At 40.0% G+C, this 23424-nt stretch overlaps 1 protein-coding gene across 7 annotated transcripts in view; it reads right to left on the minus strand.

Moving 5' to 3' along the window:
• The window catches only part of RFFL (ring finger and FYVE like domain containing E3 ubiquitin protein ligase), an 89813-nt gene that overhangs the window by 38456 nt on the left and 27933 nt on the right, over positions 1-23424 (minus strand). For 3 of the 7 annotated variants that reach the window (XM_037008450.2, XM_073235164.1, XM_073235165.1), the window contains one exon: positions 15083-15226. The exons of the other annotated variants lie outside the window; for them this stretch is intronic. In XM_037008450.2, coding sequence (XP_036864345.2) covers positions 15083-15179 — 97 coding nt within the window. In that variant the 5' untranslated portion in view covers positions 15180-15226. The remainder of the gene's footprint in view (positions 1-15082; positions 15227-23424) is intronic. 7 annotated transcript variants of the gene reach the window in all.

Consider the following 23424-nt stretch of genomic DNA (forward strand, 5'->3'; position numbering starts at 1 on the left):
TGATCTGAACCCAAGAATCAAGATGTGTACCTGTATAAAGGCAAAGGTGGTAAAAGACTAGAGGCCTTAGCTCCTTTTCAAATAAGAAACAGAGACTTCTTCAGCCATGCTCAAATATTAGAAGTCCTCACCTTTTAACCACACCAAGTTTCAAAACACAGACATACAAAGATACTGTAAAGACCAGCACATCCTGTTTTCACTTAACTTCCTGTTCTGAGCTGTCGGATCTCTTTACACTGCTGCTCCCTAGCCACAAAAAGGTAACTTCGTATCTGCTGACAACTGGTAAACTGAACAGTACTTCAGGGACAATGAAATACATTATTCTGCCAGTTGGATAAAAAGATCCCCCTAAAAAACACCAAAAAACAATCATGAACCTTTAAGACACTTCCTGTATTTCCCTTGCTTCATGCTGACATCTGACCTAGAGTAAGCAAAAGAAATTTAACACAAATAGTGCTGAGATAAGAAAATTAAGCCTGAAACAAAACTTGGAATGTGAGTGAGGGCTGGGAAAAGAGCAAGAAAAATTCAGAACAGTTTTATTATTAACCTTTGGTCCCTTTTCAAATGTAGGAGATTTCTGTAAGCCAGGGTCCCCTCTAAGCAGATTCCCAAAACAAAAGCACCCCAAATGATCTCAACAGTTAGGGAGCCCTTCTGTGAACATGGCCCCCAGCCCAACCAGCTACCAACCTGAGCCTACTTTTCAGCTCTGCAAAAGCTTCCAGTTTTAGAGACCAGAAGCCTCCACTGCAAGTGAAAACTTCCAGTGCTTTCAAGGAGTTAGTGGCTCCCCCAGGCACACTCAGTGTTGGGAGTAAACATCAGGCAATGAGCATCTTAGTTTTTGTGGCCACGTCATTTAGTTTCTTTGGGTCTGTTTTCTCATCTGGAAAACAGGAGGGTTGAACTACACTAATCACTAATGTTTCTTCCAGCTGTAGAAAAAAATTCTAGGATTCAACACTAACAGTTACAGGAAGCTTCTGTGGCTTCCTGCATTACTTCCTTGGTCAAATAAGATGCCTCTAATATCGCACAGTCCACACATGTGAATATGTCTTGGTCTACCTCTCAAGCACCCAAGGATCTTTTTCCCATTTCCTTGAAATGCGGATCAGAAAGTTTCCCACTTAAAAGCAATATACTAACAAACAGTAAGGACTATTCTTTACACATAGTCTTTTTATTAAGATCTTAGTGTAATCACAACTCAGTTCCCATGCTGGTAATATGATTCCTGGAGAGAATAGAGCCACAAAAGGATAGAGAAAATCTGATCAGCAGCATGTGGCTCTCCCACACAGTGACTGCTAATGAGGAAAGAATGAGGCAAAATCTGGGTAAGAAAAGGGAGTGGTGAAGACAAGTTTGTTGAATCAGTACAAGGATAAAACAGCAAGTTTAATAGGAAAGGGCAGAAAAAGGAAGAAGAAAAAGCAAAGAAGAGGGAAAAAATCTAAGCCAATGAGAAGAAACTTAAATCCAAAATTCTGCTTACTTCTTCATTCATCCAACAAATGCTGAATGCCTACTACGTGCAGGGAACTGAACTAGACACAAGAGGAGATGCGAAGGTCAACCAGACAAATTTGACCACCGAGGTTATGGCCTACAAGGAGAGATAAAGCATATACACAAACTGAAATATATAGCAGAAAGTATATTGTGCCATAAACGGAGACATAAAGGAGAGTTCTCTATTATGAGATCCAAAGGAAGAAGTGATTACTCCCAGTGAGGGATCATAGGAACGAGGCTTCACAGGAAGAATGACATTCCAAGCCAAAAACACAACAGAAAAGGAACACCCAAGTAGGAAAAAAATCAAGGACATACAGGCATGGGTTTGAGACATACACTAACTGGGTTTGATTTGAGGCTAGTTGGGCATGAAGGGAGGGATGGTAATAACAACTAGCAATCCAGAGAGCTGTGGCTAAATTGGGTAGCTGAATTATAGCCAGAGTGAGTATTCCAAAATCAGACTCAGAATTTAAACTCAGTGTAAAAGGAAGTGGAAGGAGAGAGTGAAAAGTTAAAGCCAGGGGAATCTCCTAACTTTACTCAAAAATTCAGACAGTAAAATCAACACAAAATCAGTGTGTACAGATATGTAAAGTCCTTTCCGAAGATATACAGTGTTTTCCAAACCAAAAGCAAGAAGAAAGCAGGACAAAGGCTTGGATGATGTTATTAATATATTTAAACAATGAGTGTGACCACGTCAAAGTATGGCAACAAACTTGAGAAAATCTAGAAATACAGAGGAGGCCATTTTGACTCCAGAATCACCCAAGGCAGAGAAATACTGGAGGCTAGGGGACGCAAAAGAAGGACACATCACCTTCTCGGCACCACGATGAGGCCCTTTCACAAAGCTTACATGGGAGCAGCATATAGAAGCCTTTAGGGGTATGGGCTCTCAGAGTCCGAGGGACCTGGTTCCAATTTCTGTTCCGCCTCTTACAAGCCTGGACAGAGCCTTGGTTTCCTCATTTGTAAATTAAGGCTAACTGGGCCCACTTTGCAGGACCACTGGGAAAATTAAATGTCCTACTGTTTGCAAAGCACTTAGGACAATACCTAGCATACAGCAAGCTATCAATAATCTTAACTTTTTTGTAAATGTATTCTTTCTCCCACAAATTATTCTATTGTATTATGCCATACTAAACAAGCTTGATGATAAATTTCATTTCTCAGATCTGTTGATACTGAAAAGCAATATCCTAGCAAAATCCAGAATCCTGTTAATAGGAAAGGAATCTTTAAAATAATAAGTTGGCATTCCATTCTGAGAAGTCACTCAAGTCTAAATACAATACTGTCTCCCAAAAACTGATTATTTCCACATACAAAACAAAATACATTTTGTGACCGAAGAACCAAACCTAGTCTTACTGAGAGGCTAGGTGGCACCCACCAAGCTAGCCTTACCTACTGCCACCCTCAATATATAAGCCAATTTGTATAATACTTTCCCATACTTCTGCTCCACTTTCTACCTGCCCCATACCTGTTAGTCACACACCATGGTGAAGCACTTTATCTCCCTCTATAACCTCCTAGAGGCCAAAGATCCTATATTATCCATCCTTTCCATTCTTTCTTTTATATCCCAATATACCTTGCATCAAACAGAACCACAATAAGCATTTACTGTAAAAATGAATTTCAAACTAACTTTCCTTAACAAAACAATCCATTGCAATCTGTCATTCCTGTACGGAGGCCCTCTGATCTACTGAACTCTCTAATTTTCCACTTTTTTCCCCTCCCCTCCTTAACCTCTCCACACCTGAGCTAGCAAGTATTACAGAAACATCAAGAGTGTATTTACAGGGTCACAACAAATTCATACAACTGGGACCAAGCCATCACTGGGCTCAGATATATTTTATTAATCTCTAGTTGATGTCTCCATAACAACTTTCCAAAGAGCAGTGCTGTGCAGGGTTTGGAACATGGGGTCTGAAGTCAGAACTCATTGTGGGGGCCCGGCCTACGGCCGAGGCTGAGCCCCACTCTAGCTGGACAACGCCCTAAAGATGGCGCCTGCTTCCTGCTCACCACCCTTTCCCCTCTCCCCTGTTGGGGATTGGCCCAGCAGACTTCCGTACCCGTGCACAGCTCGTGCTGCCCGCTTAGAGTGGCGCGTGACACCTATCCGCTTAAAGGTCACGCATGATACTGTCCCGGATTGGTTGGGTGACTGAATATAAGGGAGCCCGCCGGGAGGGAGAGGAGCTTCCCGACAACTGCTGTAACTGCCACGAGAGATTAGACAATAAAGCCTAGAGAAGAATCAAGACCTTGGGCGTGTTGCTTCGGTCCCTGAAGGGTCGCGACACTCATAGTCTTCAGGCAAGATACTTAACTCCCTGCACTTCATTTTCCTCATCTGTAAAATGGAGTACCTAAATGAGGCAATTAATGCAAAACCTTAATAACGAAGAGTAAGAGTTCAAAAAACTGGAAACTATTACCGTTTTTTACTTTGTCTAAGTAATCTTCCAACCCCTCTCCCCTCTTCCACTCCTTTGTAGGACAACTAGATTCGTCCTCATCTTTACCAAAGCAATTTGTTTGAGTTCCAGTTACTTACTTGGAGAGGCAATGTAGAAGGAACGCAGGAACCATGAGTCCCCTGGAACCACGCACCCAGCTAGTGCCATATATTAGACAGGTGACCATGTACTAATAATTTCATCTTTGCCTCAGATTCCTCAACTACAAAATGGGTATTGACATGCCCTTTACAGAATCCCTGTGCGAATTAAATGTAGAAATATGAAAAAAGGCATTAAGCAGATAAACAGGAGGAAGAATAAGTTAAGTGATAAGGCTTTCAAGTGAAACAGACCCAGTCTCAAATTCCAGTGCTATCACTTAACTAGCTGTGTGACTTGGGCCAAGTTAAATTCTCCAGTACTCAGTTTGTCTGTAAAATGACAGTAACTTCACAGGGCTCGTAAGAGATTTAAAACAATGTGCAGCCTACTTAGCATGATAATTTCCCTTCCTTCTTTCAGCCTCTTCTTTTCTCTCCATCTCAAAAATTCCCCTGTATTCACTAGACCAGTAAAGTCCAGCAATGTATCTACATCTAACAGCAAATTAGGCAAGTCTTACTATACAAAATACACTATGTTCTACCCGAAACATAACACTAAAAAGAAATTTCAAGGGATAAGGTAAAAATATAGAGAAAGTTCTAATATTTCCTCCCCATATCCAAAGGAAGGTCTTACATAACCTTAGAATTTGGAAATTCATTTTGGAGGTGACCACACTATTAGGGAAACTGTTTCAAGACGAAGATGAATAGAACAGACTTGGTGTAGCTCCTAGCACAGTGACTGGCAGAGAGCAGATGCTTGGTAAATACTATTGGCAAACACTACTGTGATCTATTACAGTCTTTAAAAATCTCCCTTCACACACATGCTTCTCTGAGCAAGTCTGTGTAAAGTGAGCTCTCTGCTCAGTCTCCCTTTCTCTCCAATTCCCAATTTTCCCACAACAGTAGTGGCTGCTTAACTTTTGTGTGTTAGATTTGTTCATTAACTCCATTCCACTTTACTGAACGCCCTTTCTCCAGGGTTATTAGTGATCTTCAGATGGCTAAATGCATGGTTTTTTTTCCTAAGAAGAAAATCTCCCTACAGCCCCACATACAGATGACCTACCCACATTCTTCTCTCAGTCTATACAGGCTCCTTCTCCCCTGTGGCTCCCACTGAAAGTGTGGTAACTTGACTCTCCATCAACTTCAAAAACCAGTCTTTCTGTGTCCTTCCGTGGCTCCTCCTTTTGCCCCTAAATATCCCCTAGGGCTCTGTACTCACCATTCCTCCTTTCCTTCTGTACTGAATTCTGTTGGTTCTACTTTTCAGATAGATGATACAAATATCCCGTTCTATGTACATAGCCATACCCTGCCCTATATGCCATTCTCTCTCTCAAGAACTGGAGCAATCACCTCCTTACTGGTCCTCTGTCTGCCACTCTGTTCTCCACATAGTGCTCAGGGTGATCTTTTATTTAAAGAAATATACTCTGCTTGTTACTCTCCTGCTTTTGAAACCTTCAATGGTTTCCCACCATGCTTTTTTGTAAAGCTTGGACTTCCTGTAATGGCCTGCAAAGGCCCCATGTGAGGTGGGCCCTTCTTACCTCTCCTATTTACCTCACGCTGCTCTCCACACCCATTGACCTCACTCTATCCCTTAGTGGTCTCTTTTCAGTTCCTCAAAATAATAAATTATTTATTACCCCAAGGCCTAAACACTGTCGTTCCTCTCCTTCCTGGAACTTCTCCACAGGTCTTTTCACCAGGCTAGCTCCTTTACCAGTCAGACTTTAGCTACCTCTTCTATAATGTGGTGTCTGGCACACAGTGGGTGCTCACTAAGAATCTGCTGAATGAATAGGTAGATTCCAAGGTCTTCATAGGGTAACTCCAAATGTAAATATCTGGAATCAATCTTACTCTTCAGTCTTAGTACCTCATTTCTAAATACCTGCTAAACATCCATACCTCAGAGTTACCATACCATATCATCCATCATCTTTTCCCAAAGCAGTTCCTCCAATCTTCTGAAATTATATGAGCAATACTATTCACACTTTCTACTTCAGAACTGTGAACTACCCATTCATTTGCTCTACCTGTCCGAAATACAAATCATGCTTTAAAATTGAATTCAAATATCACTGCATTCACTCGTGCACTCAATCAACCACTTATTCCTTAAACAAATGCTGACTCGGTGCCTTTTGAGGAGGCACTAATGTTAGATACTGAAAAGCAAGGCAGACAAATTATTTGTGTTATACACCAGTCAAATAATCATACAAATATTTAATTGTAAACTAAAAAATGCTATGAAGGAAAATGTGCTGGAAACTATGAGAAAAAATAAGTGAGACATCAAATAAACACTCACTTGATGATGTGCTGAGATAAAACTTACACTAGGCAGCCTGGAGGGTGAGCATGCCAGGCAGAGGGTTCAGTCAAATCCTGGAAGCAAGAGGAAACCACCACCTTAAGGTGCACCTACCACTGTGCCTTATATATTAAACCTACTGGATCTGTCTTGTGCCTCCCACACCCCATCCTCATCTTACTGTTACCTGAGAAAAAGGACACAGAGTGTCTCTTATGTGCCAACACCTCCAGGAGATACTGATTCACGTGTCTGGCACCTAAGAAGTCTATGCTTGTAGAAAGATCCCACATGACTGATATGCAGCCAACTTTGTAAAATCATATTCCCACACTACTCACTCAATAAATAGTTATTAATTATTCTCTCATTAAGAAAATCTCTAAAGTCAGTGTGGTAAACTGTTTCTAAAATTGGCTGCAATAATGGTAACCATATTGTATGCCCCTTTGCAGTGTGACTTTGATATTCTACCCTTCAAGAGGTGGAGTCCATGCTTCCTTCCTTTGGATGTGGGCTACAGCTGTGGCTTATTTTAACTAAAGAATGGGGCAAAAGTCCACTGCTTTTTAACATAGTACTGGAGGTCCTAGCTACAGCAATCAGACAAAACAAAGAAATACAAGGAATCCAGATTGGTAAAGAAGAAGTTAAACTGTCACTACTTGCAGATGACATGATATTGTACATAAAAAAACCCTAAAGACTCTACCCCAAAACTACTAGAACTGATATCAGAATACAGCAAAGTTGTAGGATACAAAACAAACACACAGAAATCTGTAGCTTTCCTATACACTAACAATGAACCAATAGAAAGAGAAATCAGGAAAACAATTCCATTCACAATTGCATCAAAAAGAATAAAATGCCTAGGAATAAATCTAACCAAAGAAGTGAATGACCTATACTCTGAAAACTACAAGTCACTCTTAAGAGAAATTAAAGGGGACACTAACAAATGGAAACTCATCCCATGCTCGTGGATAGGAAGAATCAATACTGTCAAAATGGCCATCCTGTCCAAAGCAATATACAGATTTGATGCAATCCCTATCAAATTACCAGCAAAATTCTTCAATGAACTGGAACAATTAATTCAAAAATTCACATGGAAACACCAAAGACCCCGAATAGCCAAAGCAATCCTGAGAAGGAAGAATAAAGAGGGGGGGATCTCGCTCCCCAACTTCAAGCTCTACTACAAAGCCACAGTAATCAAGACAATTTGGTACTGGCACAAGAACAGAGCCACAGACCAGTGGAATAGACTAGAGACTCCAGACATTAACCCAAACATATATGGTCAATTAATATTTGATAAAGGAGCCATGGACATACAATGGCGAAATGACAGTCTCTTCAACAGATGGTGCTGGCAAAACTGGACAGCTACATGTAGGAGAATGAAACTGGACCATTGTCCAACCCCATATACAAAAGTAAATTCAAAATAGATCAAAGACCTGAATGTAAGTCATGAAACCATTAAACTCGTGGAAAAAAACATAGGCAAAAACCTCTTAGACATAAACATGAGTGATCTCTTCTTGAACATATCTCCCTGGGCAAGGAAAACAACAGCAAAAATGAACAAGTGGGACTATATTAAGCTGAAAAGCTTCTGTACAGCAAAAGACACCATCAATAGAACAAAAAGGAACCCTACAGTATGGGAGAATATATTCGTAAATGACAGATTTGATAAAGGCTTGACGTCCAAAATATATAAAGAGCTCACACGCCTCAACAAACAAAAATCAAATAATCCAATTAAAAAATGGGCAGAGGAACTGAACAGACAGTTCTCCAAAAAAGAAATACAGATGGCCAACAGACACATGAAAAGATGCTCCACATCACTAATTATCAGAGAAATGCAAATTAAAACTACAATGAGGTATCACCTCACACCAGTAAGGATGGCTGCCATCCAAAAGACAAACAACAACAAATGTTGGCGAGGTTGTGGAGAAAGGGGAACCCTCCTACACTGCTGGTGGGAATGTAAATTAGTTCAACCATTGTGGAAAGCAGTATGGAGGTTCATCAAAATGCTCAAAACAGACTTACCATTTGACCCAGGAATTCCACTCCTAGGAATTTACCCTAAGAACGCAGCAATCAAGTTTGAGAAAGACAAATGCACCCCTATGTTTATCGCAGCACTATTTACAATAGCCAAGAATTGGAAGCAACCTAAATGTCCATCAATAGATGAATGGATAAAGAAGATGTGGTACATATACACAATGGAATATTACTCAGCCATAGGAAGAGGGCAAATCCTACCATTTGCAGCAACATGGATGGAGCTGGATGGTATTATGCTCAGTGAAATAAGCCAAGCGGAGAAAGAGAAATACCAAATGATTTCACTCATCTGTGGAGTATAAGAACAAAGGAAAAACTGAAGGAACAAAACAGCAGCGGAATTACAGAACCCAAAAATGGACTAACAGGTACCAAAGGGAAAGGGACTGGGAAGGATGGGTAGGTAGGGAGGGATAAGGGGGGGAAGAAGAAAGGGGGTATTAAGATTAGCATGCATGGGGGGGAGGGAGAAAGGGGAGGGCTGTGCAACACAGAGAAGTAGTGATTCTACAACATTTTGCTATGCTGATGGACAGTGACTGTAAAGTGGTTTATAGGGGGGACCTGGTATAGGGGAGAGCCTAGTAAACATAATATTCTTCATGTAAGTGTAGAGTAAAGATAACAAAAAAAAAAGAAGAAAGAGAAGGGAGATTACTCCCTGATAGGATAAAACTAACTGTAAATCAACAATTAATGCATGCTTTAAATATCCTTAATTTTGACCACTTAAAGGGTGTCAGATGATCAGCTATGGAGGTACACTTTTCTGATAATACACCTTTCTCTTAAAAAAAAAAAAAAACAGTTCCTGTGTGGTGACCTCCAATGGTATAAAGGGCATATCAAAGTGTGGGCAAAGGGTCTGTTTGTGTTTATACAGAGGATCAAAGCCTAATTTGGCTACCCAGTAAATGAACTAAGATACGATATGAAGAAGAACTTCCAACGTCAGCACTCTCTGGAAGAGTCATACCAGAAGATGATCATCAAAAAACCTCAACAAAGATCCAGGCAATGCTGCAGTTGTAGCTGCATCCATCCCACCGGTTCCTGGACTTGCCATTGGAATGAGAAGGAGATATCTAAGCTGGCCTGTGCTTTCAGTAAAACAACAAATTTGACTGGATCTATACTGTTGGAACTCAACCAAGAATTAGGAGAAGTGCAAGTTGTAGCGCTCCAAAATCTTACAACTACAGACTATCTACTGTTAAAAGAACATATGGGATGTGAACAGTTCCCAGGAATGGGTTGTTTTAATGTCTGATTTTTCTCAGACTGTTCAAGTACAGTTGGACAATATCTAATATATCATAGACAAATTTTCACAAATGCCTAGGGTGCCTAACTGGTTTTCTTGGCTTCACTGGAGATGGCTGGTAATTATAGGTCTGCTTTGGTTATGTAACTGTATTCCTATTATGTTAATGTGTGTACGCAATTTAGTAGTTTAAAACCTATACATGCTTAAGTTACTCTACAAGAAGATATGTCAAAGAAATAATCTGCCCATGTTTTCTTCCATCTGCTACCTCTATAGCTTTTCTTCTTCCTTCCTAATTACAACCCTTAAATAGAATTCGTGTCTCATATCAAATTCACCGAGTATCATAACTCCTTCAAGTGGTAAAGATACCTCAAGGCAAATGCTGGGCATAGAAGCCACAGGGCATAAATCTGCAAAGAAGTAAAAAGCTAACCTTTTCAAACAATATGGCTTCTCTCTCACTTACCAACTTTACATTTCCCTGTATGGCCCCGGAAGATGACTGGTTAGCCAGAGATGGGTAAGATTCCTCAAGGGAGGAACAACCTAAGACAGGCACAGTCGCAGGGGGGCCATCAGAGGTGAGGCTTAGAACCTCACCCCCCCTGTTTTGAGAGAAATCTTCTGCATCCGTGGATGTATTACTGCCCTTGTCTAGCTTGGATTAACACATAGTCTACAGGCACAGACCTGATCATCTACATTTGCTCTCTTACAACAACTATGTTTTCTACCTTTATCTTACATCTACCTACCACTTCAGCATTTTATTAAAAATAAAAATAATAATAATAATAAAGGGAGAAACGTGGGATTCACATATAAATCAAGTATAAAAATCAAATGAATATTCATATTTGACCTGATTGTTTATAGTTCATAATGAGTGATCAAAACCAAAAGTTTTTGTGATGACTGCCCTTGTACTGTTCACCATTTAAGAACTTATTCACTGTGTAAGAATTTGTTCACCATGTAAGAACTTGTTCGTTATGCTTCAGAAGATTGGAGACTGATGAGAATTAGGCTGGGGGTGGATTAATGATTGTGCATTGAGCATTGACTCCCCTAAACAGAATTTTATTGTTATTAACAACCATTTGATCAATAAATATGAGAGATGCCCTCTCAAAAAAAAAAAAAAAAGCGTGGGGCAAAAGTGATGATATATGACTCTCAGGCCTAGGCTTTAAGAGACCCTTGGAAGGTCTGTCATAGCCCCTTTGGAAGCCAATCACCACGTAGAAGGCGCCCGAGCTTGAGTAATGAATGATGAGAAACCAAGAGAGAGTAGGACCTCATGGAAGAAACCAAGCTATCCCAGCCAACGCAAGCACCAAGGTCCCAGATATGTGAGTGAAGCCATGTTGGCTTCTCCAGTTCAATCAACATCACATGGAGCAAAGCAGTATGTCCCTCTTAACCGAATTACTAACTCACAGAATCATGAACAATAAAACAGTTGTCATTTGAAGCCACTTAAAGTTTTTAGGTGGTTTGCTCCACAGTAACAGATAATTGAAACAGTCAAAATTCAACACTATTTTAGCAATAATTTAAGTATTTCCCATCTTTGATGATCAGAAACTTCCTTATATTATTAAAATTACTCCTCCTTCAATTTAAACCCATTTCCTCTTTTAAGTCTTTGAAGTACACGAAGAACAACTAATCAAAATCCCCCTGGCAAAAACTGTTCTCATACCTGAAGATGATAATCAAGCCATCCCTTAGCTTTTCTTCTCTAAGCTAAAATAGTACCTTTTTTTTAATAGTGATAGGACTTGATAATTTTCAATCATTTTTATCGTCTCTTAGGCATGAGGGGATTAAAATTGGATGCCACATGCCAGTATCTAAGAGAGATTATTTCCTAATGGTTTACTTTTCTATAATCAAATTCCACATAATACCAAATACGGTGTGTTAAAACTCCAAAAGTTGTGATTTACCCTATAATCACTTACCAGAAATACTGTGAAATCTTTTCTGTTCTTAACACTCAGCTTACTCCATTTTGTGCTGACTCCCTTCACTCACCAAACTGGTTTGACCCTCCACTACTGCATGAAGTTCTAACACATTCTAGATATTTGAAGTACAACAGAAAAACTTGAGAGATTGGAGTGGACACAACATTAATTTCAATCAAGGTCTCTTACTACACAAGGCCTTGTCATCCACTGGTCAGGCAGGCCCTGGGTACCTCCTCCTTCGACCTTGATGATGAAGTGGTCTTGTGAAAGGCAAGACTTCAGCACTTGCTTATTATAACAAAAGGCATCTTTTCTGTAGAACCCAAAGAGTAATACTTAACTACAAAGAGACAAACCAGTTGCTCAATGCAGTGCAAACATACTCTCTGAGTCTGGACTGATTATATGTTTCAATGTCAGAAGTAGCTTTATAATCACCAATAAAATAGGGATAATAATGACTACCCCACACAGAATATTATAGGTATCAAATAAGCAGATACAATGGAAATATGTTGTAAAGTACTATAAAAATGTTAGGTGGTATTGTAGAACTAGGTTTCAGCTAGCCCTATAAATCTTCAAATTAACTTTGAACAGTTATCTGACAGCTTCAGGTAACATACACTAGAGCACCACGGGCTCAACATAATCAAATAGGAACCCAAAACCTGCCATCTAACAAAAAGCTTACGAATTTTCTAATTCTGTCAAAAAACTTTATTACTGCCAAGAATAATAAAGATGTTCAGACTAATGGTTTGACCCACTTCAGCCACTGATTGTGCCAGGCTCTGGGTCAGGGACCAGAGTCAGTCAAGGAATTCAGCAGTCTAGTGGAAGAGTCAGTGCTTTGGAAGTCCAAGTAAGGAAGACTAACTCTACCTGAGGAAGTCAGGGAAGGTTTAACAGATAAACTAAGTCTCCTAGGGGATAGGGACTTTGCCAGTCAGAGGACGAGGCCACTAGGTGAAGACACAGAGACCTAAAAAGATATCGTATAAGCAGAGACTGGAAAAATGAAGATTTCATGAGGCTGAAGAGGAGAGCAGTGATTGAGAAAGGACAGGGAGTGGACCTAGGACAAGAAACAGTTAACAAGAGGGATCAGGTCGAACTGTGAAGGATTTTACTTATCAGGCTAAGTGAGGAATGGGGAACTCATGGCACTCTGAAAACCTAAGAATGAAAAGATTAGATTTGTCCTTTAGAAAGATAACTTTGGCAACAGTGTGGAAAAGAGGAGCAGAGAAAGACCTATGGTGGAATAGCAAAAGCCCAGTCAACATGTGATAACAGTATGAACCAGCAGTTAGAAACACAAATTCCCGAAGACAAAGTAAATAAAATGTGACATCTCTGGTGCACCAGATCTGGGAGAACACTAGGCTGCAGTCTTTGAAGAGTGCAGGCCCTGCTAAAAAGGTATCACACACAAAATTTTAAGCCACTGGGCTGGTTAAACAAAACGTCTAATTTTTGACCTCTGGTAAATTAAGGCAAAAAAATGGGACTTAAGAAAAACCACACATCAAACAGTACTCCAATATAATCAAAAGGGTTTAGCAACCACAGATTAAGCTCATTTAGAGGATGTGAGGCATAAAAAGAACAAACAAGAAGATTTGGTACATATAATTAAAAGAGTTCAAACACACAGCAATACAAGCAGGTAAGAGATACTGGGTAGAAGAGATAACGAATTGTTATACATGTTTAATTTTTTTCTCATGACACAAACATGCATTGCTTTTATCCACAAAAGTTTTCTAAAACAATACAAACAGCATGTTCATCAGCAGGAAGCTGGTCATGGGAAGGGGGCCCAGGCCACAGAGGGCTGCTAGGCACCCACCCCCACTGGCAGGGGGTCACACAAAGAAGCCCTTTCTTCTGTCACTGTCAACATATGTGCTAAATTTATAATGCCTTTTGGATGCCCTGGTCGGTCTGTCAAATTGGACAAAGTTTGTCAAAATTTGTCAAGTTGGAAAAAAAGATCTGAACGTTGGGAGAGACAACTGGGGCTGGTAAGATACACTAAAGATAGCTGAATTTATGGATATACTTGGGATCCTTGAAGGAAGGGGGCAGGGTAGAGTGAAAAGGTACCCAAGGCCCTGAGATGCCTTGAAGCATCTCAACATTTATGGGATAGCCAAAGAGAATGAGAAAAAATAATAAAAGGATACTTGAGAAACTCAGAAGACACAGAGTAGCCAAATGAACAGAGTTACTAGGAAAAAAAAGAACAGTTCAACAGTGCCAAATGCTAGACAGAGATAAAGATGGAGGCTGAAATCAGAACATGGGGTTTGGTTAAGAGTTTACTTGTGCTCTCAGGAAAACATGAGTAGGGTAATGGGGGTAGCAGCCAAAACAACAGAGTTGATACAAGAATCCAAGATAAGGAACTACAGGACAGGCTCTTCCTCATTTACCCTTATTGTGAACCTACTATGCACCAAGGACCATGGATATAATTCTAACAAAACAGATGCTGAATCTCAATATATCTACGACTGGAGTAAACACAGAGCCCTCCTGAGTACTCATCCAGTCTTGGTGAGTAAGACGAAACCTCACAGAAGTGACTTCTAGGCTGAAGCCAGCTGGCTAAGTTGGGGCAGGGTGTTTTCAGAAAAGGCAGGCTCATCTGTAAAAAGGCTTGAGGTAAAAGAGAACATGGACCATTTGGGGATAATTCTAAGGATCATCAGCCAACTTTGAGGGAGGGAACAACCTAGCAATGAAGCTGAAGAGGTAAAAAGTTCAAAGGTTTAGAGCAGGAGGGAGACAGGGCAGTAGGCTGAACAGAATTAGGAATGAGGGGAGGTTCCCCATACTTCAGAAAGGAATAAAGAAACTCACTGGTAAGACAGTGTTCTCTACAATTCAATATTCACAAATATTAAGTAGATAAGCAAATAACATGTGCCTCTCTCTTCCTTTAACAATGGTTTGGTCTGACTAAATTTTTCATAAGCCCCAAAAGGACAAAAAATACAAAAGCAAAAAGATGTATTAAAGCTGTAAACCTAATATGTTTGACTTCTCTAAGGTTTATATAATACATTGTCTTAAGTCTTAAGACTACATCCAGACCCTAAATGAAATGAAACTTTATCCCCTTAAGATCCCCTCCAAAGATCTGAAGGACAACTTTAAGATACCCAAACTGATATGGCACTGACTCACTTCTGAAGACCAAGCATCTTCCCAGTTCCTACTGCAGCTGTCTAGCTAGAGAAACTAAGAGAAGACAAGTATGGAATTACCTGATTTTGCCTGTTTCAAAACACTACCACAGCAGACAGCAAGCTGCCTCCAGTTCCTGCCGCTGAGGTCCTTGGAGCCATGTTCAGATGAGATCATCTCAGGAACCAACAGCAGCCGCTTTCAAGCAAAGTGGATGGTGCCGCCTGGGGACGTATCTTTGGTAAGCAAGATTGCAACAGAGCAGGCAGTTTACCCAGGCCGTGCTGACTCACGCTAGGCAACACTCCTATTTCCCAAACAACTAAGCCTGAGCCAACTGCAATGGATTGCAACCTAGAAAATAACAGGAACTCCACTGATTTTTTTAAAACAGAGTGCTGATGACTGGTGGTGGGGGTGGGGTTGGGGGGCAAGTAAACTTTATTTCCCTACTGTTGGTCACTGGGGTACCTCTGGAGCTCTGACCTGGAAAACTCCGGTAGTCACTTCCTGACCTTTCATCAGAGAACAGCCTGGGGCTCAGGACAGCAAGATTACAGAAGGTAGCAGGTTCACAGCTCTGAAAATTTCCCCAAGGGGCCAGATAAAGAAGTCACTTTGCATTTACAAATAAGAACATCTGGGTCAGAGGACTGGGGAACTTGCCTAGTCATCCCTAGCTGGTGAAGCCATTAGGGTGAATTTTTGTCAGCTCTAACCAGACTCACTGTACTTTTTCCCCACTAGGCCTTCTCTGACCTATTTCTCTTAGCTCAAGTTCTCTAATTACGACAGAAATAATGGAGCTTCTTTTGTTTACTCAGCTGCCCATTTTGTATGCAAAAACTGAACTATAGTTATCAAATCTACTAGATGCTTAATAGAGTGTGTGAAAACTGCACTAACATTTGCTTTTAAAAGAAAAATCCCCGAATTTATATGAATTCTCATTTATTAGCCAACTTATTTAAAAGTCAGTTCTCAAATGACTCACTCATCAACAGCTATTAATCACAGAATTTGCCCTGACAGGCTAGAATCAGCATTGGTGCTATACAAAGAAAAGATTAAGTCCTTGCTTTCTATGTCTTTCATTTGACAAGAAAGAAACTAAAGTTCGTATCAGATTCTTCTGTTTCCTGCTCAAAACCTCCCACCACCACATGCTATTCCTCAGCTTGAGTTACTGGAGACCACCACACCTAAGACTTGTCCATCCTTCAAGGTAGGTTTCAATGGCATTAACTCTAGCTGCAGCTGCCAAACCTGCTTGTCATTCAATAAACATTAGGTTAATTAAAATGTATGTGCAGATGGTCAGAATTTGGTTATTATAAATTGTGCTAATTAATTCTATTCCTTTTCAGGGGGCTAGTTTTTAAAAAAGTTATTTACCCAACTCACTTAATTCCCCTTAATTACATCATCATTTCAGTAGGATAGCTACACTGAGCTTTTATAAGCTTTTATGAAATGTTCCCTCTTTTATTTCCTCCCCTTCAGTGTTTTCCTATGGCATACGTTAATTAGTTCTTTTCAGATGATATAAGAATTTTTACAGCAGTTGACAACCATTATCTCATGGACCACACTTTAAAAAATACTTCTGTAGTTGATGATAAGTCACAAACATTCTAACGTGGAAAAACTCTCAAGGTACATACACAGTAAGGACAAATATGGAACCTCTTTTGGAAAAAACACAGTATTGTTAGATGCTTCTGACTCATTCTTTATTAGTAAACTTTAAATAAGGAAGCAAAAACCCAGACAGTACTGTGCCAGGAAGTAAATGTAAATCCTATGAAGAGCAATATGGGGGCCAGAAGCATCAGGACTTCTAATTTTGCTAAGATAAACACCATTCAGCAGGTGAGGAGAGCTTTCACAGCCTATCATTTCCCTGTTTGGGATTCTGTACAGTTTCAATCAGTTTCCCCCCCCAGTATAACCTTTCTCCATCTTAGTTCCTTCCTTTAGACTGGAAAGGCTGAGGATTACACAAAGTTTTAAAAAGATGCTAAATATCGGAGGGCGGAGCCAAGATGGCAGTGTGAGTAGGACAGTGGGAATCTCCTCCCCAAAACATATTTTTGAAAATACAACAAATATAACTATCCCTAAGAGACCAGAAGACACAGGACAATAGCCAGATCACATCTACACCCGCGAGAAACCAGCACCTCACGAAGGGGGTAAGATACAAGCCCCAGCCTGGCGGGACCTGAGCGCCCCCACACCCCAGCTCCCGGCGGGAGGAGAGGAGTGGGAGCAGGGAGGGAGAGGGAGCCCAGGACTGCTAAACAGCGAGCCCTAGCCATCCGCACCCAGGTGTGGGGTGCTGAAAACTAGGGAAACAGGACAGTAAAACCTGTGAGTGGGTCCCTGCACTCGGCACCCCTGGGAGAAAGAAAAGCAAGTGCTTTTTGAAAGTCTTAAAGAGACAGGGACCCCACAGCTGGACAGAAGCATCCGGGGACAATTAGCACAGCAGCTGGGAATCCTGGGGAACTCCGGGCCCACTAAACCCCTGGGCAGCAGCTCTGAGACCCCTCACGACGATAAACAGGCCCCCGTCTGTTCCCACTCCGGTGTCCCACCATAGCAGAGGAGCAGTCTGAGGCTGGCCACACCCACAGCAAGGGAGCTTCCTCAATAGCGGCTGGGCAAGAAATAGACCCAGTCTACGCACAATTGCCCAGCACAAGCCGCTAGGGGTCGCCATTGTCCCAGAAAAGAAAGGCCAGGAGCAAGTGGAAAAGGTCTTGGCTCTCCCAGCTGACAGACGAGTCAATAGCATACGACTGCATCTATCAACATGAAAAGGCAAAAAAATTTGATCCAGACCAGGCTAACCCAGACACCTTCCACATCCTCTCCTGAGAAGGAATCTGGGGAGGTAGATTTAATCAATCTTCCTGAAAAAGAATTCAAAACAAAAGTCATAACCATGCTGATGGACTTGCAGAGAAATATGCAAGAACTAAGGACGGAGAATACAGGAATAAAACAATCTCTGGAAGGACTTCAAAGCAGAATGGACGAGATGCAAGAGACTATTAATGGACTAGAAATCAGAGAACAGGAACGCAAAGAAGCTGATGCAGAGAGAGATAAAAGGATCTCCAGGAATGAAAGAATATTAAGAGAACTGTGTGTCCAATCCAAAAGGAACAATATTTGCATCACAGGAGTACCAGAAGAGAGAGAAAAAGGGATAGAAAGTGTCTTTGAAGAAATAATTGCTGAAAACTTCCCCAAACTAGGGGAGGAAATGGCCTCTCAGACCACAGAAACACAGAACTCCCATGACAAGGGACCCAAGAAGGGCAACACCAAGACACATAATAATTAAAATGGGATAGATCAAAGACAAGGACAGAGTATTAAAGGCAGCCAGAGAGAAAAAAAACGTCACCTACAAAGGAAAACCCATCAGGCTTTCATTAGACTTCTCAACAGAAACCTTACAGGCCAGAAGAGAATGGCAGGATATATTTAATGCAATGAAACAGAAGGGCCTTGAACCAAGAATACTGTATCCAGCACAATTATCATTAAATATGAAAGAGGGATTAAACAATTCCCAGACAAGCAAAAGTTGAGGGAATTTGCCTCCCACAAACCACCTCTACAGGGTACCTTAGAGGGACTGCTCTAGATGGGAGCACTCCTAAAAAGAGCACAGAACACCCAACATATGAAGAATAGAGGAGGAGGAATAAGAAGGAGAGAAATAAAGAATCATCAGACAGTGTTTATAATAGCTCAATAAGTGAGTTAAATTACATAGTAAGATAGCAAAGAAGCTAACCTTGAACCTTTGGTAACCACAAACTTAAAGCCTGCAATGGCAATAAGTACATATCTTTCAATAATCACCCTAAATGTAAATGGATTGAATGCACCAATCAAAAGACACAGATTAATAGAATGGATAAAAAAGCAAGACCCATCTATATGCTGCTTACAAGAGACTCACCTCAAACCCAAAGACATGCACAGATTAAAAGTCAAGGACGGAAAAAGATATTTCATGCAAACAACAGCGAGAAAAAAGCAGGTGTTACACTACTACTTACTATCAGACAAAATAGACTTCAAAACAAAGAAAGTAACAAGAGTTAAAGAAGGACATTACATAATGATAAAGGGCTCAGTCCAACAAGAGGATATAACCATTATAAATATATAAGCACCCAACACAGGAGCACCAACATATGTGAAACAAATACTAACAGAATTAAAGGAGGAAATAGAATGCAATGCATTCATTTTGGGAGACTTCAACACACCACTCACTCCAAAGGACAGATATACCAGACAGAAAATAAGTAAGGACACAGAGGCACTGAACAACACACTAGAACAGATGGACCTAACAGACATCTATAGAACCCTACATCCAAAAGCAACAGGATACACATTTTTCTCAAGTGCACATGGAACATTCTCCAGAATAGACCACATACTAGGCCACAAAAAGAGCCTCAGTAAATTCCAAAAGATTGAAATCCTACCAACCAACGTTTCAGACAACAAAAGTATAAAACTAGAAATAAATTGTACAAAGAAAGCAAAAAGGCTCACAAACACATGGAGGCTTAACAACATGCTCCTAAATAATTAATGGATCAACAAACAAATTAAAATGGAGATCCAGCAATATAAGGAAACAAATGAAAACAACACAAAGCCCCAACTACTGTGGGACACAACGAAAGCAGTTTTAAGAGGAAAGTATATACCAATCCAGGCATATTTAAAGAAGGAAGAACAATCCCAAGTGAATAGTCTAATGTCACAATTATCGAAATTGGAAAAAGAACAAATGAGGCCTAAAGTCAGCAGACAGAGGGACATAATAAAGATCAGAGAAGAAATACATAAAATTGAGAAGAATAAAACAATAGAAAAAATCAGTGAAACCAAGAGCTGGTTCATCGAGAGAATAAACAAAATAGATAAGCCTCTAGCCAGACTTATTAAGAGAAAAAGAGAATCAACACACATCAGCAGAATCAGAAACGAGAAAGGAAAAATCACGACAGACTCCACAGAAATACAAAGAATTATTAGAGAATACTATGAAAACCTATATGCTAACAAGCTGGAAAACTTAGAAGAAATGGACAACTTTCTAGAAAAATACAACCTTCCAAGACTGACCAAGGAAGAAACAGAAAATCTAAACAGACCACTTACCAGCAATGAAATTGAAGTGGTAATCAAAAAACTACCCAAGAACAAAAGCCCCGGGTCAGATAGATTTACCTGGGAATTTTATCAGACATACAGAGAAGACATAATACCCATTCTCCTTAAAGTTTTCCAAAAAATAGAAGAGAAGGGAATACTCACAAACTCATTCTATGAAGCCAATATCACCTTAATACCAAAACCAGGCAAAGACCCCACCAAAAAAGAAAACTACAGACCAATACCCCTGATAAATGTAGATGAAAAAATACTCAACAAAATATTAGCAAACCGAATTCAAAAATACATCAAAAGGATCATACACCATGATCAAGTGGTATTCATCCCAGGGATGCAAGGATGGTACAACATTCGAAAATCCATCAACATCATCCACATCAACAAAAAGAAAGACAAAAACCACATGATCATTTCCACAGATGCTGAAAAAGCATTCGACAAAATTCAACATCCATTCATGATAAAAACTCTCAACAAAATGGGCATAGAGGGCAAGTACCTCAACATAATAAAGGCCATATATGATAAACCCACAGCTAACATTACACTGAACAGTGAGAAGCTGAAAGCTTTTCCTCTGAGATCAGGAACAAGACAGGGATGCCCACTCTCCCCACTGTATTCAAAATAGTACTGGAGGTCCTAGCCACAGCAATTAGACAAAACAAAGAAATATAAGGAATCCAGATTGGTAAAGAAGTCAAATTGTCACTATTTGCAGATGACATGATATTGTACTTAAAAAACCCTGAAGACTCCACCCCAAAACTACTAGAACTGATATCAGAATACAGCAAAGTTGCAGGATACAAAATTAACACACAGAAATCTGTAGCTTTCCTATACACTGACAATGAACCAATAGAAAGAGAAATCAGGAAAACAATTCCATTCACAATTGCATCAAAAAGAATAAAATACCTAGGAATAAATCTAACCAAAGAAGTGAATGACCTATACTCTGAAAACTACAAGTCACTCTTAAGAGAAATTAAAGGGGACACTAACAAATGGAAACTCATCCCATGCTCGTGGATAGGAAGAATCAATACTGTCAAAATGGCCATCCTGCCCAAAGCAATATACAGATTTGATGCAATCCCTATCAAATTACCAGCAACATTCTTCAATGAACTGGAACAAATAATTCAAAAATTCATATGGAAACACCAAAGACCCCGAATAGCCAAAGCAATCCTGAGAAGGAAGAATAAAGAGGGGGGGATCTCGCTCCCCAACTTCAAGCTCTACTACAAAGCCACAGTAATCAAGACAATTTGGTACTGGCACAAGAACAGAGCCACAGACCAATGAAACAGAATAGAGACTCCAACCCAAACATATATGGTCAACTAATATTCGATAAAGGAGCCATGGACATACAATGGGGAAATGACAGTCTCTTCAACAGATAGTGCTGGCAAAACTGGACAGCTACATGTCAGAGAATGAAACTGGATCACTGTCTAACCCCATACACAAAAGTAAATTCAAAATGGATCAAAGACTTGAACGTAAGTCATGAAACCATAATACTCTTAGAAAAAAACATAGGCAAAAATCTCTTGGACATAAACATGAGTGACCTCTTCTTGAACATTATCTCCCCTGGCAAGGGAAACAAAAGCAAAAATGAACAAGTGGGACTATATTAAGCTGAAAAGCTTCTGTACAGCAAAGGACACCATCAATAGAACAAAAAGGTATCCTACAGTATGGGAGACAATATTCATAGATGACATATCTGATAAAGGGTTGACATCCAAAATATATAAAGAGCTCATGCACCTCAACAAACAAAAAGCAAATAATCCAATTAAAAAATGGGCAGTGGAGCTGAACAGACAGTTCTCTAAAGAAGAAATTCAGATGGCCAACAGACACATGAAAAGATGCTTCACGTTGCTAATTATCAAGGAAATGCAAATTAAAACCACAATGAGATATCACCTCACACCAGTAAGGATCACCACCATCGAAAAGACAAACAACAACAAATGTTGGTGAGGTTGTGGAGAAAGGGGAACCTTCCTACACTGCTGGTGGGAATGTAAATTAGTTCAACCATTGTGGAAAGCAGTATGGAGGTTCCTCAAAATGCTCAAAATAGAAATACCATTTGACCCAGGAATTCCACTTCTAGGAATTTACCCTAAGAATGCAGCACTCCAGTTTGAAAAAGACAGATGCACCCCTATGTTTATCGCTGCACTATTTACAATAGCCAAGAAATGGAAGCAACCTAAGTGTCCATCAGTAGATGAATGGATAAAGAAGACGTCGTACATATACACAATGGAATATTACGCAGCCATAAGAAGAAAACAGATCCTACCGTTCGCAACATGGACGGAGCTAGCGAGTATTATGCTCAGTGAAATAAGCCAGGTGGAGAAAGACAAGTACCAAATGATTTCACTCATATGTGGAGTATAAGAACAAAGGAAAACTGAAGGAACAAAACAGCAGCAGAATCACAGAATCCAAGAATGGACTAACAGTTACCAAAGGGAAAGGGACTGGGGAGGATGGGTGGGAAGGGAGGGATAAGGGCGGGGAAAAAGAAAGGGGGAATTAGCATTAGCATGTATAGTGTGGGGGGCAAGAGGAGTGCTGTGCAGCACAGAGAAGACAAGTAGTGATTTTACAGCATCTTACTATGCTGATGGACAGTGACTGAAGGGGTTTGTGGGGGGGGACTTGGTAAAAGGGGGAGCCTAGTAAACATAATGTCTTTCATATAATTGTAGATTAATGATACCAAAATAAAATAAAATAAAAGATGCTAAATTTGAACTAATGGATTCAGGCACTTTTAAGTTTTTTTTTTTTTTTTGCTCAGAGGTTTTTTTTAATTAAAGTATTGTTAATATACAATCTTACATGGACTTCAAATACACAATACAGTGGTTCAACAGTTACATATTATTATATCCTAAACCCCTTTAATGCGGTTACTATCTATCAACATAGTAAGAGGTTATGGAATCACTGACTATTCTCCATGCTGTACTACCATCCCTGTAAGGCACTTGAAGTTTTATGAGGCTGTATGAGATAAAATAATTGAGATTTAAGTTCTTTCAATGTATTATCTTAAAATTCAGACAAGTAACACAGTTTTACTTTTAATGGGTGGTCACAAGAAATATTTAATGTGTGTGTATTTTGCACAGTTTTACTAGACCAGAAATGTAATGCC

This window comes from Manis javanica, chromosome 4 (assembly GCF_040802235.1).
Source record: "Manis javanica isolate MJ-LG chromosome 4, MJ_LKY, whole genome shotgun sequence".
NCBI classification, from domain to species: domain Eukaryota; kingdom Metazoa; phylum Chordata; class Mammalia; order Pholidota; family Manidae; genus Manis; species Manis javanica.